Source organism: Phoxinus phoxinus, assembly GCF_949152265.1.
Source record: "Phoxinus phoxinus genome assembly, chromosome: 20".
Lineage (NCBI taxonomy): Eukaryota > Metazoa > Chordata > Actinopteri > Cypriniformes > Leuciscidae > Phoxinus > Phoxinus phoxinus.
In genome coordinates, this window is record NC_136895.1 from 21,549,012 (window position 1) to 21,566,235 (window position 17,224).

The 17,224-nt window shown below is 37.0% G+C and overlaps 1 protein-coding gene across 7 annotated transcripts; it reads left to right on the forward strand.

The window, feature by feature from the left end:
• The first annotated feature begins 1,087 nt into the window (after window positions 1-1,087).
• On the forward strand, window positions 1,088-11,870 carry LOC306988392 (uncharacterized protein). Of its 7 annotated transcripts, none has more exons than XM_079593350.1 (4): window positions 1,088-1,183; window positions 1,271-1,359; window positions 2,080-2,222; window positions 8,783-11,870. In XM_079593350.1, the coding sequence occupies exons 3-4, from the start codon at window positions 2,114-2,116 to the stop codon at window positions 10,318-10,320; spliced, it is 1,647 nt and encodes a 548-aa protein (XP_079449476.1). In that variant the 5' UTR covers window positions 1,088-1,183; window positions 1,271-1,359; window positions 2,080-2,113; the 3' UTR covers window positions 10,321-11,870. The 7 variants fall into 7 exon arrangements, with proteins under 7 accessions (XP_079449476.1, XP_079449475.1, XP_079449471.1 ...); XM_079593349.1 differs by having other exon boundaries at window positions 2,100-2,222; XM_079593345.1 differs by lacking the exon at window positions 1,271-1,359 and having other exon boundaries at window positions 1,089-1,183; window positions 2,100-2,222.
• The last annotated feature ends 5,354 nt before the right edge of the window (window positions 11,871-17,224 follow it).

A 17,224-nucleotide genomic window follows, 5' to 3' on the forward strand; every position in this document is an offset into this window, starting at 1 on the left:
ATTATCTCATCAAATTCGTCAGTTTTCTTCTCATCATATTACTCAAATAGCATCCCATTTTAACACCACTGTGGACCCCCTTGCTATTAATGAACAATTTAGGGATTTTTACGTCACTCTTTATTGCTCTGCAAATACAGCTGATGTAACTCTTTACGATAACTTTTACCAGTATCTAGTTATTCCACGTGCTGATTCTGATATTGCTTCTAACCTGGAGGAGCCCACTACTTTGGAGTAAATTAAGAAAGTGAGTAAATAAGGAACAAGGAGTGAGGAAGCTTCTTGAGGAGTCACGAGCGAGGATACACAGGTGTATCCTTCCCTCGCATCCTAAGGGGGTGGAGCTAAGACGCGAGGAATGGAAACGAGGATGCACAAATATGAAATGAGGAACAAATGACAAATGTCATTTCCCTCAGTCCATGCATTTCAGGGTCAACTTCCTGTTTGAAAGCTGCCCTGCCCACCTATGTGTTGTCACACCATTGAGGGCATCCAATTTTGATTTTGTGGTCTCACAGCTATAGGCTCAGCAAAAACAATCTTGTTTTCAATCATTAGGAGAGTTTAGGTAACTCTGTTATTCTGTCCCATTTGACCTTTACCAATAACCCTTGATTGATCCTACAGGTTGGCGTAGGGTATGTAATTTAGGCAAATGTAGGCTGAGTGTCCCATAACACATATTTCCAGGTTTCTCAGAAGCAGAAGTCGTCATAGTTGGGTAAACTTATATAGTGGTGAAAGAGACTACATTAAATATTGATTATGCTCCCATTTGCTTAAATAGCAAGAGAAAACTCCACAATAGTGTTAGAGAGAGAGAGATTAATAACGGCAGTCAGAGAGAAAGATGTCAATATGACCCCTGTCACTCCCACAGCCGCTGTATTAGAAACACCCTCACAGCAACTATGTTTTTTGTAATTTGATGCAAAGGTAATATAATACAAAGTGTTATACATGTACATACTTTTTTGTATAAAAATAAATAAATAAATAATTGCAGGATTTTTTAATGTTGATGACATTTAAAACGCGTCATCACAGTTTGTGAAAAGGGTCCATGGTCCACCCGGGCGATAGGTGGCGGTAATGCACTCTGTGTCTGCAATCCGCCATAAAACAAGAAGAAGACATCGCCACTACCGCCATCACAGCGTTAGCCTTTTGGGGTGAGGTAAGCAGTTCACGGTGCTTTGTATGTTTATACAATTATAAAAACACAGCTTGTTATAGCAACATTTTACGGTGTCTTTTCTGTAAGTTTTTTATTTGCTACAGAGCTATTTGTGCGTCTTTTCTGGCGTCTGCTGACTGACATAAACATAGCCTAGCAGGCAACGAACTATAATGGTAACTTCATTAAGATCTGAGCGATTATTGTGTGTTTTTGTATGTTCGTCTGTATGATTGTTTCTATGTTTGGAGCAATAATGGTATTTACTGATATATGTCACTTGATCAAAAGTCAAAGTATGATCTTGTAAGGGTAACGTTAGTTAATAGGACTCGATCTTTTCTTTTGTTTGTTATTTTTAACATTAATCTATTTCTGACACGAAGAGGCTTTTCAGCAGCGGTAACTTTAAATCTATCACAAGAGGGAAGTCTGAATATGTAGATAAATGTGAAGAAAGTTTTGCATTGTAAACATAAAAATGTTGCTTTGGCATGCTATTTCATTTTATTTAAAAAGCTGTTTCTGTCCCTAGGAAAAAAACATCAGTAAGGTAATTGTCTGCAATGTCTAGTTGTAAATTGACCTATATTTAGGTTCATTGGACATATGCTGCTGTATAGAAGTTATTATATCTGTGGTTAATTACATAATCTCACTGATAAGACTTAATAAGAGGTAGTGTCACAATTAACAGCTGCTCAAAAGCCTCTTCATGTCAAAAATAGATAAGATTAACTCACAATCAAAATATGGATATGTTGAATACGTGAACTTGTTTTAAAACTATTTAAATAACTTTATTTTGATAGTTCAGTAGATAAACACAAACAACTTGCTTTAAGTGTGTGATTTAATAAAAGCATCAATTTGATAACTGATTTTTTTATTTTTAGCTGTTATTCTCCTCCCACAGCGATTCACCAGTAAATGCTGAAATATTCCCATAAGCCTACAAGTGAAGAAGGTAGAGTTTGTGAAAACATGAATGATCCAGAACCCTACAGAATAAAGGAGGAAGATACTGAAGAGCAAATAGGTTGGTGTTTATTTTTGATTCTTTAATAAGGTTATAAAACAGTTCATCAGATTCAGTGATTGCAGTTAGAAAAATCATAAGAGCTGTGAAATAACATGAACCCTTTCACACATGATTTTTTAAAATATTCTAGCTGAATATCTTTTTTTATTTCCATGCCGACTTTACAGTTACCTACACAGTTTATCTGATATGAATAAAACGCGTTATAAAATTACAATTGAACAGTTTATTGCCGCTTGCATTTTATCCTTGATAAATTAAAGTACTCAATAAAAAAACAACAACCTTGATTGCAATTTCTTCAACTCGAGTAACGAACAAAATACCGGAAGTGATGTATTCCATGGACGAGAATCCTTGAAACGCATTATTATACAGTTTTCTAAGGCTGCACAATACTGAAATCTTTTAAAAACCATACTAGCATAGTGTTATTGTGAATTCACAAAAGCTGCGATTCAATTAAACAACTATATTCTCCTGTGTGTTCAACATATTATATATATATAATATATATAAAATATATATATATATATATATATATATATTATATATATATATATATATATGCGCTTTGTTTACATGTGTGTAGGTTACCTTTATTCTTACATCTTACTGTAAGATATACTGTGATGACGAACCTGGATGACGTCAGCCTAGTACTATTCTGTATTTAATTGGTGTTTGTGCTGATCTCGTGATAAGTTTATTATTTGTTGCATGTTTTACGATGTATATGTGTTTATGGACAACATCAACTTGTTAATGTTATGGAAGTTTTCTGGCTGTTTATTGTTAAATGGTAGTTATGTAAGGATAATAGAGAGCCATTGTCTGTTTTTTATTTCTTTATTGGGTAATTTTGCTTACTATAGCACATGTTAGATCTTACCCGTCTGATCCAGTGTTTTGGGGGTGGGCTTTGGTAATGTTTGCGTTACCAAACATCTGCGTTTGATTAGCGTTAGTGTGTTTACACACAGATGCACCCGGGAGCGTTTGAAAGCAGGCGTCTATCAGCAGATCCCTAATATATCCACTAATAGACGGATCCGCTGATAGACGTCTGCTTTCAAGCGTTCATGTGTGTATCTGTGCAAGCGCTCTGTGAAGACAACACTTTTTTGAAGCGTTGATCATTGTAGCCAATCACAGACATGTGTTTAGCGTGTGAACACAATGGCTAATCAGCAGTGGTGGAGGAAGTACTGAATCTCAGTACTTAAGTAAAAGTAGAAATAACCAGACATATTTACTTCAGTAAAAGTAGAAGTACCACAATGACAACACTAAGTAAAAAGTACCTGATTTTAAATGTACTTTAAGTAGTAAAAGTACTTGCATAACAATTTATTCTCTTAAAGGTTGTGTAGGTAAGAATTGTCTAAATAACTTTTTTCAAATTGGCTTAAACTGTCTTTATATACCAATACATAATTAAAATGTAAGTACTTTGAAAAAGAGAGTATAAAAATTGAGTGACTATAGTGTATTTAATCTTCAAAAAACACAGCTCATTAATTCCATTTGGGACGAAACAAGTGATTGGCTTGCGCGACTGTCACTCTCCGTCGCCATGACTACCGCCGCTATTACTGGCTCTGCCCATGTGCGCGAAGTCGCGCACCCGTTTTTAGGTGGGAGTGAATGGAATTAATGAGCTGTGTTTATTGAAGATTAAATACACTAGAGTCACTCAGTTTTTTTATACTCTCTATTTCAGAGTACTTGCATTTTAATTATGTATTGGTATAAAGACAGTTTAAACAAATTTGAATAAAAGTTTTTTTAGACAAATCTGACCTACCCTACCTTTAATGTCTATATTCTAATAATAATAAAAAAGTTAATTAATTCTAATAATTAATCATCTTATAATGATGTTCAATAATGATGGACAAGCCGCTATTTAAGTTTTTGTCACCGTTTCTGAACATGCTTACAATTAGGCAATATACACCAAGTTTACTATACATCTTCTTTTTCTTTTAGTTAAAAACATTAAACAATATGTGTAGACCTAATTAAAAAAATATAAAGAAAAAAGGCATTTAATCTCAAGCAGCGCGCCGCGAACGGAAAAACGCAAATAAAGCAGACTGCGCAGAACGTACATATGCACTCGCGTCAGCATATGGTTATCGTGTTTGTTTCACATTCATGTTGAGAAAAACAATAATATCCACATGCTCGAGTGAGAGAACGCGCTGCGCTGACAGACGTTGCAGAGACACAAACGGCTTGCTAACAATAGCACTTTGGGTTTTCTGTTCTTAAACCTGTCTACATCAACGAAACTTAAAGGAACACTTCACCCATTTGCATTAGACTTCGTATCTTTAGAAACCCAGTCACATTTTTGAATGGTCATGGTTTATTCCCTTATTTTAGATGGGAGAAATAAGGATTTAAGTGTTCCACTTCCTGCTTTTTATGACGCAAAAATCGTCATTTTGCATCATAAAAAGCAGGAAGTCCAATTTCTTTGAATACGGGTAAGACTACAAACACTAGCTCATCATTTATCCAGTAGAAGGCGCTGTTCCGCATGTTTTCAACCCGCCCATAGAGGGAGGATCTCACTCACAGAATGTACATATTGGTCAGACATTTTTTATTTGGAAGCTAATCTAACAGTTTTTTTTATTCTGTGGAGAAAGCTGAGTAGTAGGGGTTACCATCCTCTTTTTCCCGGACATGTCCGGCCGTCGAGATCGTCCAAAATGTCCGGGATTCGGCTTTTGCTTTCTGCAGTCGCATTCATTGTTTACATGCACACCTTTTGTTTCAATCTAACTGAATTCATTCCGATTGGTGAATCTGAATGTAGTGTTTACATGAACGCTAAACAAGTGATCGGTTGATGTGCGTTTTAACATTGCTAAGAAAATTCCCGCTCCTCCGTGAGAGATACGAGACCGGTGCGTCTCACAGGCGGCGCTCATCAGTAATCACGCCACCGGCCTCACGCCGTTCTCCCGCGGCAGTCAGTCTCGTTCCTGCTCGTCACAGTAAACATGATGAATGGCGACTGTAGAACGCAAAAGCCGAATCCTGGACATTTTGTGCGACATCAAAATACCGGGCAGACTCACGGAGACTCACTAGTAGTCTAGCCTAACCTTGTTGTTTAACTGCAATCTCTTACCGGTAGGCGTGGCCTCCTAGGGCAGCGAAGCAAGTGCATTCTGGGAGTTGTTGTCTTTCATCCCCATAAGCCAAATATACATTTTCTGGCTTTTCTCAGTCTAGAAGGCTCCAAATTCAAAAATGGCTACATAAATGACCCATTTTAAATACACATTCATCTTTCCAGAGGTGAAGTTTCCCTTTAAAGGAAGTATGTCTTAAAATAATTTTGCCTACTAATAATTAGCCTACTTCCATTTTGTAATATAATTTTCATCTTAAGTAATTCCAAACTTCGCGAGGCAGACAATGACTTTATGTGATCAAATGGGCTACCGTCCACTTGTTAAACACGCTCCACACCGCCACCCAGTGCATTTTATTATAACTGCGAGTTAGTGCTTGGGATTTATCATGGATTCACTGGCACGGCCAGCAAAGCAACGTAGTAAAATTTTAATAGTATTTTATTTTTCGAATAATAATTATAGATAGAAAATTTTAATTTTCTAATTTCTATTTTAAATCAAAATCGACCGAAAATAAGGCACAATCTCGAACTTCTAATAAAGAAATGGAATCGTCGATGCTGCCACGCCCCCATGTCACGTCCGGTCGGCGTGCCAAGCGGAAAAAAACACGTTGAAGTGCTGTGAGTCAACCTCCTCTAACTTAGCTACAGCCAGTCAAAAGATAGCATGGCAACTGCAGATGCAGGGGACCCATCGGTTCGTGCTTCAAAAAAGCCACAGTTTCAGTGCTTCACCGGGCAACTTTAGGACGGTTTTACCGCCCAAGTAGCAGTGCTTCGCCTTCTGAGAATATAGTTCCCAGTATGTATACGGTTAGAAGATGGCTGTGTCTCATGTGACCTTGTTATTTGTACACGCTGTGACTATACAAATCACAACATGTAAATAGGAAAATGTTGGCGTTATTTTGTCACTTATTTGGATCAGTTTTTATTTATTTATTTCACCTTTATTTAACCAGGTTAATCGGTTGAGAACAAGTTCTCATTTGCAACCGCGACCTGGCCAAGATAAGGCAGAAGGTGCAAGGCAACAAAGTTACACACAGCATACAAACATTCAAATACACAATCATACATATAGAAGACATTTAAAATTAATAAGAAGTTAAAAGTAGATTGTTTAAAAATGTAAAGTGGCAGTGCGAGAGGAATATCAGTAGAATAATAGTATAATCCAGACTTAATAGTAATGTGCAAATAGTTTTAGTTGAATTCAATTGAATATGTGCAAAATACATTGAGGCTTTGTTGACTGTGCTAAAACATTAACAAGCAAAGAGCGTCAACATGTACAATGATCTGTCAGTAAGTTGGAGAGTAGTGTTTTAAAAGTAGTGACAGGAACAAGGGATTCGAGTTTGAGAGACTTTTGTAAAGTGTTCTAATCATTTGCAGCTGAAAATTTGAAAGAAAAACGGCCAAACGAGGTGCGAGTTTTTGTAGCAACTAAAGAGATATATCTACTCGAACTCAAGTTAAGTGTAGGTACAGATATGGTTATTAAAGTGCTTGGATAAGATGGTGTTTTACCTAGTAAGGACTTGTAGATTAACTGGAGCCAATGATTTAGGCGTCTGGTGTGTAACGAAGGCCATCCAACTATTGAGTAAAGAGTGCAGTGGTGGGTGTTGTATGGGGCTTTAGTAACAAAATGAATGGCACTGTGATAAACAACATCCAATTTCTTGAGTAGAGAATTGGATGCAGTTCTATAGACAACATCACTGAAGTCAAGTATTGGGATGACGGTCATTTTCACAAGGGCCTGTTTTGCAGAGAGAGTAAATGAGGCTCTATTTCGAAATAAAAAGCCGATCCTGGACTTGATCTTAGACTGTAGATGGTTTATGTGGATCTGAAAAGAGAGCGAGGGGTCTAGCCAGACCCCTAAATATTTGTATTTCTCCACATTTTCCAGCTTAGACCCATCCAGGGTGGTGATGTTTATTGGGCAAGAAGGTGCAGAACGTGACCGGTTGAAAATCATGCGTTTTGTTTTACCAGAATTTAAAGACAATTGGAGGCCTCAAAAGGAAAGTTGAAGGTCATCAAAACTCTTTTGGAGTTTTTCTAAAACGTTTTCCAATGTAGGGCCTGATGTGTACAAAATGGTGTCGTCTGCGTAGAGATGGATAAGAGAGTTGCCTACAGCACGAGCGACATCATTAATGTAAACAGAAAATAATATTGGTCTAAGAATCGAGCCCTGGGGTACCCCGATAGAGACAGCCAGGGGCTCTGACAGCAGGCCCTCGGACTTAACACACTGAAATCTGTCAGAGAAATAATTTGAAAACCAGGAAAGGCATTCGTTTGAAAGACCCAGGCCCTTGAGTCTGCCAATAAGAATACTGTGATTGACAGAATCGAAAGCTTTGGCCAAGTCAATAAAGACAGCAGCACAATATTGTTTTTGGTCAATAGCTGTTATAACATCATTTAGGACCTTAAGTGTTGCTGAGGAGCACCCATGACCAGCTCTGAAGCCAGATTGCATATCAGAGAGGCAATGGTAGAACTCAAGATGACCTATTATCTGTTTATTGACTTGGCTTTCAAAGACTTTTGAGAGGCAGGGCAAGACGGAGATGGGTCTAACAGTTTGGGTCTATAGTATCCCCCCCTTTGAATAGGGGGATAACTGCAGCAGCTTTCCAGTCTTTAGGTATCTCTGATGAAACAAATGAGAGATTGAAAAGGCTGGTAATGGGAGAGGCAATAATTGCAGCTGACATTATCAGTATGCTAGCTGCTGGAGCCATTTACCTCCAGTCTTTGTGCTAAGCTAGGCTAGCGGTGGGTGCAACGGCATGCACTGAGATGAGAAGGGTATGTATGGATGTGTGGGATACGGTGAATAAGCTAAAGTCCCAAAAAGTCAGCGTGTTCCTTTAAAATACATACACCGTTATGTCAAAATGCCCGTATTGGCAAATAGTCGTGTCAGTTATGTGAATGTGTACAGCATGTGTAACAGTTAGTGCTGTCAACGCTAACGCATGCAATTCATTTGTGTCCAGTTTAATGTGTTAAAATATTTAATGCAGAGTCTGTATTTTCTGCCATTCTTTGGCTAGGGTTACATTATATGATTACGCTCTTATTCATGCAAATGCTTTTAAACCATTAAAGCGCGACAAGACACAAGAGAGGACGCGCTGTCTGTGAATGTCCTGTTTATGTGATACATACATTTTTTAAATTATTTTTTTGTTATTTTACCTTGGTATTGACTTTGCTATCGAGTATTGTGTACTTTAGGTGGTATCGGTACCGACTATCTACTATTATGTCAGGGTTCTCATGTCCTTTTCCTTTTAACATTTCACATTTTTTTTTTTATGAGTTGCTGAAACTTTTTACTTTTTTAAAAACTTTTTTACTTTCTTTTTAGACCTGATACAAGAGAACAAGGAGATTGAAGAACTGATTGAAGGGGGGGAGAAACATCATGTCAAAACTGAAGAAGCATCCGTGAGTCCCTCATCGAACAGAGAAGACAAAATATGTTTCACTTGCCCACAGTGTGGAAAGAGTTTTTCATGCGAGCAAAATCTTAATCTTCACTTAAAATTTCATCGTGGAGGGAAGCCGTACGCATGTGATCAGTGTGATAAGATTTTCACAATAAAAGCAAACCTTGACGAACACAGGAAAATCCACTGTGGAGAGAAGCCGTACACTTGTGATCAGTGTGGGAAGAGTTTTGCACAACAAAAAACCCTTGACGAGCACAGGAAAATACACAGTTTAGCGAAGCCGTTCTCATGTGACCAATGTGGGAGGAGTTTCCCGTATCAAGGAAATCTTAACGATCACATGAGGATCCACACTGGAGAGAAGCCGTATTCATGTGATCAGTGTGGGAAGAGTTTTGCACAAAAAGGAAACCTTAACTTACACATAAAAACCCACAGTGGAGAGAAGCCGTACAAATGTGATCAGTGTGGGAAGAGTTTCACACATAAAGGAAACCTTAATGTACACATGAAAATACACACTGGAGTGATGCTGTACACCTATGATCAGGCTACAAATAGTTTCACTCAAATAGGAAACCTTAACGTACACATGACAAACCATACTAAAGAGAAGCCATTCATATGTGATCAGTGTGGGAAGAGTTTCACACATAAAGGAAACCTTAATGTACACATGAAAATCCACACTGGGGAGAAACCGTACACTTGTGTTCAGTGTGGGAAGAGTTTCAGACACAAAGGAAACCTCAACGAACACATGAAAAGCCACACTGGAGTGAAGCCGTACACATGTGATCAGTGTGGGAAGAGTTTTGCACATAAAGCAACCCTTAACGAACACATGTCAATCCACACTGGAGTGAAGCCACACGCATGTGACCGATGTGGGATGAGTTACGCACGAAAAGGAGCCCTTAAGGATCACATGAAAATCCACACTGGAGAGAATCTGCACACATGTGATCAGTGTGGGAAGAGTTTCATAAAGTCAGGAGTTTATAAAGTACATCTGCTTAGTCATTCTAGAGAAAGAGTATATAACTGTGACCAATGTAGTAAAACATTTTTTAGGCCAGATTTCCTAAGGGACCACCGGAAAGTTCATACAAAAGAGAGGCCTTGCGTCTGTTACTTGTGTGGAAAGGGTTTTCGTAATATGACTGCATTAAAAATACACCAGAAACGACACAGCGGTGTGAAGGATCATGTTTGCGCCGAGTGTGGGAAGCGTTTTTTTACAGATGGTGCCCTGAAAGTGCACCAGACAGTTCACACTACAGAAACACCTTACAAGTGTTCACACTGCGACAAGAGATTCAAAAGGTCAGAATATCGGAGAATACATGAGAAGATCCACAGTGGAGAGAAGCCGTATCACTGCCTTCCATGTGGAAAGAGTTTCACTCATTTATCTACTCTAATCGGACATAAAAAGAAAATGCATGCCTAAAAATACAATAAGAAGTTAAATTTCTTATGTACTTCCAGGTGTGATGCTGTGTAGTGCTGCATCAACTATTTATGTAATTTTTTTGATAATTGATTTATCAAAAATTATTGCAACGATTAATCGACTGTTCGTTGATTATTTCACAGATTATTCGGTAGGCTTTGATTGATTATTCAGCTTTTGCAGTTAGTTAAAATATTGAGTTATACCCTTTCTAACTAATGGATAAAACAAGTCTGTTCCCTTCAGGTTTTGAGAATGTCTAAACTCCGAGTAAACTGAATCTCTTTCTGGTTTTCTGTCCTCCTCAGAAGTCACCAATATGCCAACTACTGAAGGATCTAAGCAGCCCGTGTGTGTTACTTTACAGTTTTTCACAATTGCTCACACACTAAACCCCATTCTCTGAACCAAATTCTCAATGGCCTAAACCAATTTGTTGCAAAATCTTGAACAAGTTCAGGTGGTTAGACACTATTTGCAAATCTCATGCACTCTTTTTGCAAAACTCTTAACATACTAACTCACTAAAATACATTGGACTGTTGCATTTGTTGCAAAACTGTAAACACAAGTGGAAAAAGTCAAACCAACTAAAACCGTTTTCAAATTTGTTCACACTTGTTTCTAATGATGTGATCAAACCAACTGTACAAAATATAAGGCAGATCAGAGTGCACAGCTGCACTGACGTTGATTTGAACAATGGATGGAAACAATCGGAGAGGAAGAGGTGAAAGAATGGTGTAACAATACATGTAATAGATGGACGAGGAGGAAGAGGATGAGGACTAGAAAGAACAAGAGAGTTGTCGAGGCTGAATCCGTCAGTCCAGAGGATTTTCCCCTTTGCTTGGAAAGAGACAACATTGTGGACAGAATCAATACAATACTATTCCTGCAGGACATTATACAATATATTCTCCTTACTCGGTTGCGATCCCTTTTTACATAATTTAGAAATGAGTTTACTGTATGCAATATAATTTTATTTCTGTGACATGTTATGGATGCTGTGTTCTCAATTTCTATGATGTAGTGTCTAATGAATCTGTTCATTTATATTATCGACTGATGTATGTATGATCTGATAGTGCTGTTTGATTTTGAGTACAGGTGAAATGGTTTTGAAACAATTGTAAAAAAACCCCCCATATATCTGTTTTCTTTTTTTATACAATTACATTTTATAAAAAGTAACATTCAGTCATTTATGTAATTTTCATTTGATTTAGCTATTAATCATTATTATTATTAGTTTTGTCATTTTATGTTTTTATATGTTTTCATTAAGTTTTTATTTCCTTGCTCTTGCAATGCATGCTGTTGTTGTTTAATCTTATGATTGTGTGAATAAGAGATGTAAGGTGTTTAACGTCACAGGAGGATGTTGTGAAGCAGTAATTTTCCATAGTTATTGCTTCGGTATAATGACACCTGTCGGAATTGTATGAAGTCTTAGCATTGAGACATTGACATTTAGAAGTCTGAGCATTGAAGTATATGCAACGAAGATTATTCAATAAACTTTGCTCTTTTTATTCTCATCACTTCGTCTCCTGCTTTTGCTTGTCCCTGGCTTTCTCAGTCAAACTCTCAGGCTGATAGAAGACTGTTAATAAATGTTATGGATACCAGACAAGACTTTCTGTTGACAAGTTTTACAGACAAAGTGGATGTCTTCTGGCACGATTTTGGAGCTAATATCTGTTGTCTAGATCCATACAATCTAACATTGCGTTGTATGTTAATGCATTAGTGCAGCGATTTATAGCTTTTAACATATTTGCTCTCAGACAAAGCTGCATTCACCACTTGTCACCGTGATGGTAACTATCCAAAAACCAACATGAACAGAAATTCTTCTAAATTAGCATAACAAAACAATCACTACTAAATATCCCACTTAACATTAATCTTGCACACAAAAAAAACAAAACATTAATTTTTACATTTTTATTTTAATTTTTTGTCTAAATTAAAATAAAAAATTTCATTAAATTCAAAACAATGAAACGGTTTAGTTTACTTAAAATATATCAGTTCTGTGAACTTAAAAGAAAGTGCTAACACTCTAAGTTAATTTGACTGAACTAATTAGTTTAATTTAAGTTTGTCATACTCAAACATAATTATTTTGTTAGGGTTTACAGTGTATGAAATAACAGTAAGGACTGTGGCAGAGTTCAAATAGATCACAAATTTCATTTTTGTATTATAATTTTTGTATTTTACTTATTTTAGTGCCAGTTGTAATGTCTAGTTTTGTTTTTTGGTTCATGTTTCTTATCTTGTCACGTAATTTTCTTTCCCTCATGCCATGTGCTTCCCTAGTCTCATGTGTCATGCTGTCATTGGGTATTGTCTAATCATGTTCACTTCACAGGTGTGTCTTGTTTAGTGAACAGTCCATGTGTGTATTTAAGCCCTTATGTTTACTATGCATCTTTGTCTTGTATTGATGTTGTAACCTGAGTTTTCAGTTCATGTTTAAGTTTTAGTTTATGGTTTCAAGGCATGCCAAGTCAAGTCTTTGTTTTGTATTTACTTATTTTGGATTATCAATAAACTGCACATTAGTTCTCAAGCTTGCCTCCAATGGAGTAAACGTTACAGCAGTTCATCGACACAAATTAATCTCTTCAACCATGACCATCTTTTTATATAAAATAAAATAAAGAATTGGTTCTTGAACCAGAAGTGAAACACAGCACTTTGCTAGGTGCTATTTATTTCATGACCACTATGGCAGCATTTACACTGATTGCAGGTCTTCAAATTTCGATTTGCTGACTTAACATCAGTACATACTTGTACTCAAGTAGAAGGACTGAAAAATAATATGACTCAAGTAAGAGTAAATACTCAAGTTTTACTACGTTACAAAGTACTTAAGTGTTATTTTTCTATTTTTGCTATTTTTGATGTAGCAATATGGAGTGCAAAACACTCTTGTGTACTTTGTTTCACTGTTAAACTTTTTGTGAAATGTTGTGTTTTTTTTATTCCATTCCAATTCATCTAATATGATTTTAAATTCTATCTGTGTGATCAGCGTTTCGGCTATTTGTATTAAACTATGCATAAATACATCATGCTGTTTTATGCTTTAAAGGGGCTGTGCTGAGTTTTCAGCGGCATCTAGCGGTGATGTTTCAGATTGCAACCAATATGTTTACAAGCGAGTGCCCGTGCGCGTGCTTTTGTTTTGTTTTTTATTACTATGTGGAGTTTGTATTGGAGTCTGTGTTGTGCTGGTCGTTTCTTAGTATTAGCAGACTCCATGTCATAAAGTTGCAGTGTCGTCGCTGTTGAGTGCAAAGTCAGTAGACGAGGCGAGAGGCTCGGGAGCGCGCATGCAGGTCTCAGTCACGTCACGTCACTGGATTTCGCGGCAAATCCGACCCGGAGCCTTCACAGATGCCCCTTTCACACAGCGTGTTGATCCTGGGAAATTGCCGCAAAATTGCCGGAGTGCCTTCTATGTGAACACAAAAACGTCCCGGGATTGATCTAGTAACATTGCCGGGATCAGTCCCGGAACGCGCCCTGTGTGAACAAAAGCCAGGATCAATGCCGTAAGGGGTGTGTCGTAGTGATGACGCACGTGCCATCGCGTGACTCGGTTGCTCTTAGAATAACGTTTGTGTTCGTCATCAACATGAAAAAATGTCTGCAAACTGTAACGAAGCAGAGACCAGGACCTCCTTACTATCCGCGCGGGAGCTGAGATCGTTCGCCAGCTTGTGGAACGGTACACGATGCGTTAGTGTAGCTACATGTTTTCGACGCGTACATTACACGTCTCATCCTGACGTCACGTGTCTTTACGGGATCTTCCTGGGATGTGTGTGAACGCACTCACAGATCCCGGAAAATCACTGGCAGTGTGAATAAACCAAAATCAAACGATCCCGGGACAAATCCCGGGTCACATTACCCGTGTATTTTCCGGAATCTCTGTGTGAAAGGGGCTATAGGCTTTCAGAGCGGTAATAGCAAAACCCGCCAAGTGGATCATTTTATTGTGAGATTACAACCCCTTCACACACTTTCATTTTAGTAGAAAACCTACACATAGCACCTTTAATGTTTGTATAGTTGTATGTTTTATCTTGTTTCTATTCCTGTGAAGCACTTTGAGATGCTACTTTAAAGGCGCTATAGAAAATAAAGTTTATTATTATTATACAGTTTAAATAATTTTTTTATTTTATTATATTGGTGTTTGTTTTAAAAAGTTGATTCAAAATGTCCAATAATTATCAATACCGAATGATATGACACATTATATTGTAATACATTTTTAGCTATATCAACTAGCCCAGTGTTTCTCAACCCTGGTCCCGAAGGACACCCAACACTGCACGTTTTCTTTGTCTCCCTAATCAAACACACATGATTCAACTCATCAGCTCATTAACCCATGTGATGGCATTATTTAAAATGAGCAAGCAGACACGGTTGAAAAACAATTCTTGCAGAAGAACATTTAGTTAATGCCAAATTGTCTAGATTAACATGTTTAAAATGTTTGTTTTCATTATATTGTATTTTTGACATTATGTTGTTAAATGTTTAATATGTATCTGCCATGTAATGTGGGTTGCGTAATAGCTGGTGATGCTGATTTGGCAATAAACTCACTCGCTTTGAATTGTGATGCTTTACTGATTTTTTTACTTTAGTTTTAGACCTGATGAAAAAGAACCAGGACAGCGAAGAACTGAGTGAAGCAGAGGAGAAACATCATGATGTCAAATCTGGTTAAGGATAGGGTATTTTTTCCAATTTGGGTGGGATGTATTTTTAAACGGTTGTGTTAAACAAGAGCTACATTTGTGATTTAGAAAATATAAATGATTAAATAAGTTGTATAAAATCAGTTGTAAGAAGTGTTTGATGTTTTCAGGAAGCTAGAGACACATTATACTGCCCTTCATGTAGAGGTAATATTATAAGTAATAAACCAAGATAAAATTCATTTGCAAACTTGAAACGACTTATTCCTTATAACCAGAAGACTTCATTCCTTTAAGTTTTACATTTACAGTGAATCATTTAGCACAGGGATAGGCAACTTCGGTCCTGGAGGGCCACTGTCCTGCAGAGTTTAGCTTCAGCCCTGATAACAACTCACCTGTCTGTATCTATAGTAATCCTGAAAATATTGATTGCCTTGTTCATGTCTATGCCTTTATCTAAAGCGACTTACAAATGAGAACAACAGAAGCAGCTCTTCTATGACCCTTCCCAGTTTAGTCTAGCGCAGTACAGTAATAAATATAGAAAAGAGAAGGTGTTAGTAGTAAAGGGTCAAGTGTTGTTGTGTTATATAAATAAATAAATCAATTTATAGCATTCGATAAATGCTTATGAGGAGTAATCTATTTCTAATATAAACAATTAGGAGAGTAATTTCAGATATCTAAAATGGCTTTCTTACCAGTAACAATAACATGCATGATATCAGTAATTAACTTTGTCACTAGTAGTGACAATCAAATTATCAATATAATTTTTTTTTTTTTACTAGTAGCAATTCATTTGTTGATATCAATAATATACATTTGCACTTGCAATTACTGATTATATTACAAAAGTAATGGTAAAAATATCCATATAGTAAGAATTGTATTTCTAATAAGTGAAGTTAGTAAGAAATCAATTCTTGATATCAACAATTGAAGTTGAATAGCAGACTATGGTGACAATTTAATTAAATTACATTTCAATACATATAGTTTTTACCAGCTGAAATTTAATTCTTGATGTAAAGGTTTTATAATGAATAAATAAATAAATTGCAGAATAAATTACTGATAACATCTGGTCACATTGTAAAGGTTTATAAAAATAATTGTTCACAACAGGTAACATCTGGTCACACTGTAAAGGTTTATACAAATAACTGTTTACAGCAGGTAACATCTGGCCACAGCTGTCGGTGTGTGAATCGGTAAGGTGCTCGGCAACTGAATGGAATGCATCCGATGTCAACCCTGTGTAGAGCTGACAAAGGTGGTCGTTTCTCAGCAGAGTTATGTACAATGGCGCCAGCTCAACGCATTGTGTTCCCATTTCAGATGTAGGTGGCTTCAGGTTGAGTTGAGATTTTGAAGCGTAGTTGTGGTCAGAGACAGATGGATCCTCCCATTGTGTTTCTGCATCACAGGTCTGGGGCATGTGGATGTGATCGTCCTCACAGTTGTCCACTGCATCTCTGACGCTCATCGGTGCATAGAAATAATATAGGCTAACCATAAACATTTTTACATTAGTACTTAAAATATATCATGATAATTAATTTATGATGGCACCCATACTCACACAGGACAGTGTGTGTGTGTGAGAGAGAGATGCGTTAAAAAACGAGACAGTATACACACTCTCCTAGGTCAATATCAATATCTGAATGAGAGATGTAGGAGCTGGCCGGCTAGCATTGGCAATCTCTGTAACTTACAGGAATATTGTGAGCTATTGTAAGACTGTAATGTACCATAGTATCTTGTACTATTGTGAAAATTCCTTTATATCATTAATCATAGACTTGGCATGAGTGAACTGTCTCAATAATTCGGATAATGGTTTTAATTTTTCATGTGTAAAATGCACCCAGTTTTTTACTTCATTTTATGATAATTATATGCATTCATTAGAATACCACACAATGATGGCATTTACATGAAATGTAATGTTATATCAGCACTGCCCACATTGCCCACATTACACAGACTGAATTGTTCTCCAACACGACAATGTATAAAAGGCTCCATTACTTTGTATCTTACGTTATGGCCCCGTATAAGCAGTTTTTGTAAAAATATGCTAACGATTGCGTCATAACCACTCGACTCTGTCACACAGGAGAGAAATTACCGTAAAGACTGGCGGAGAAGCT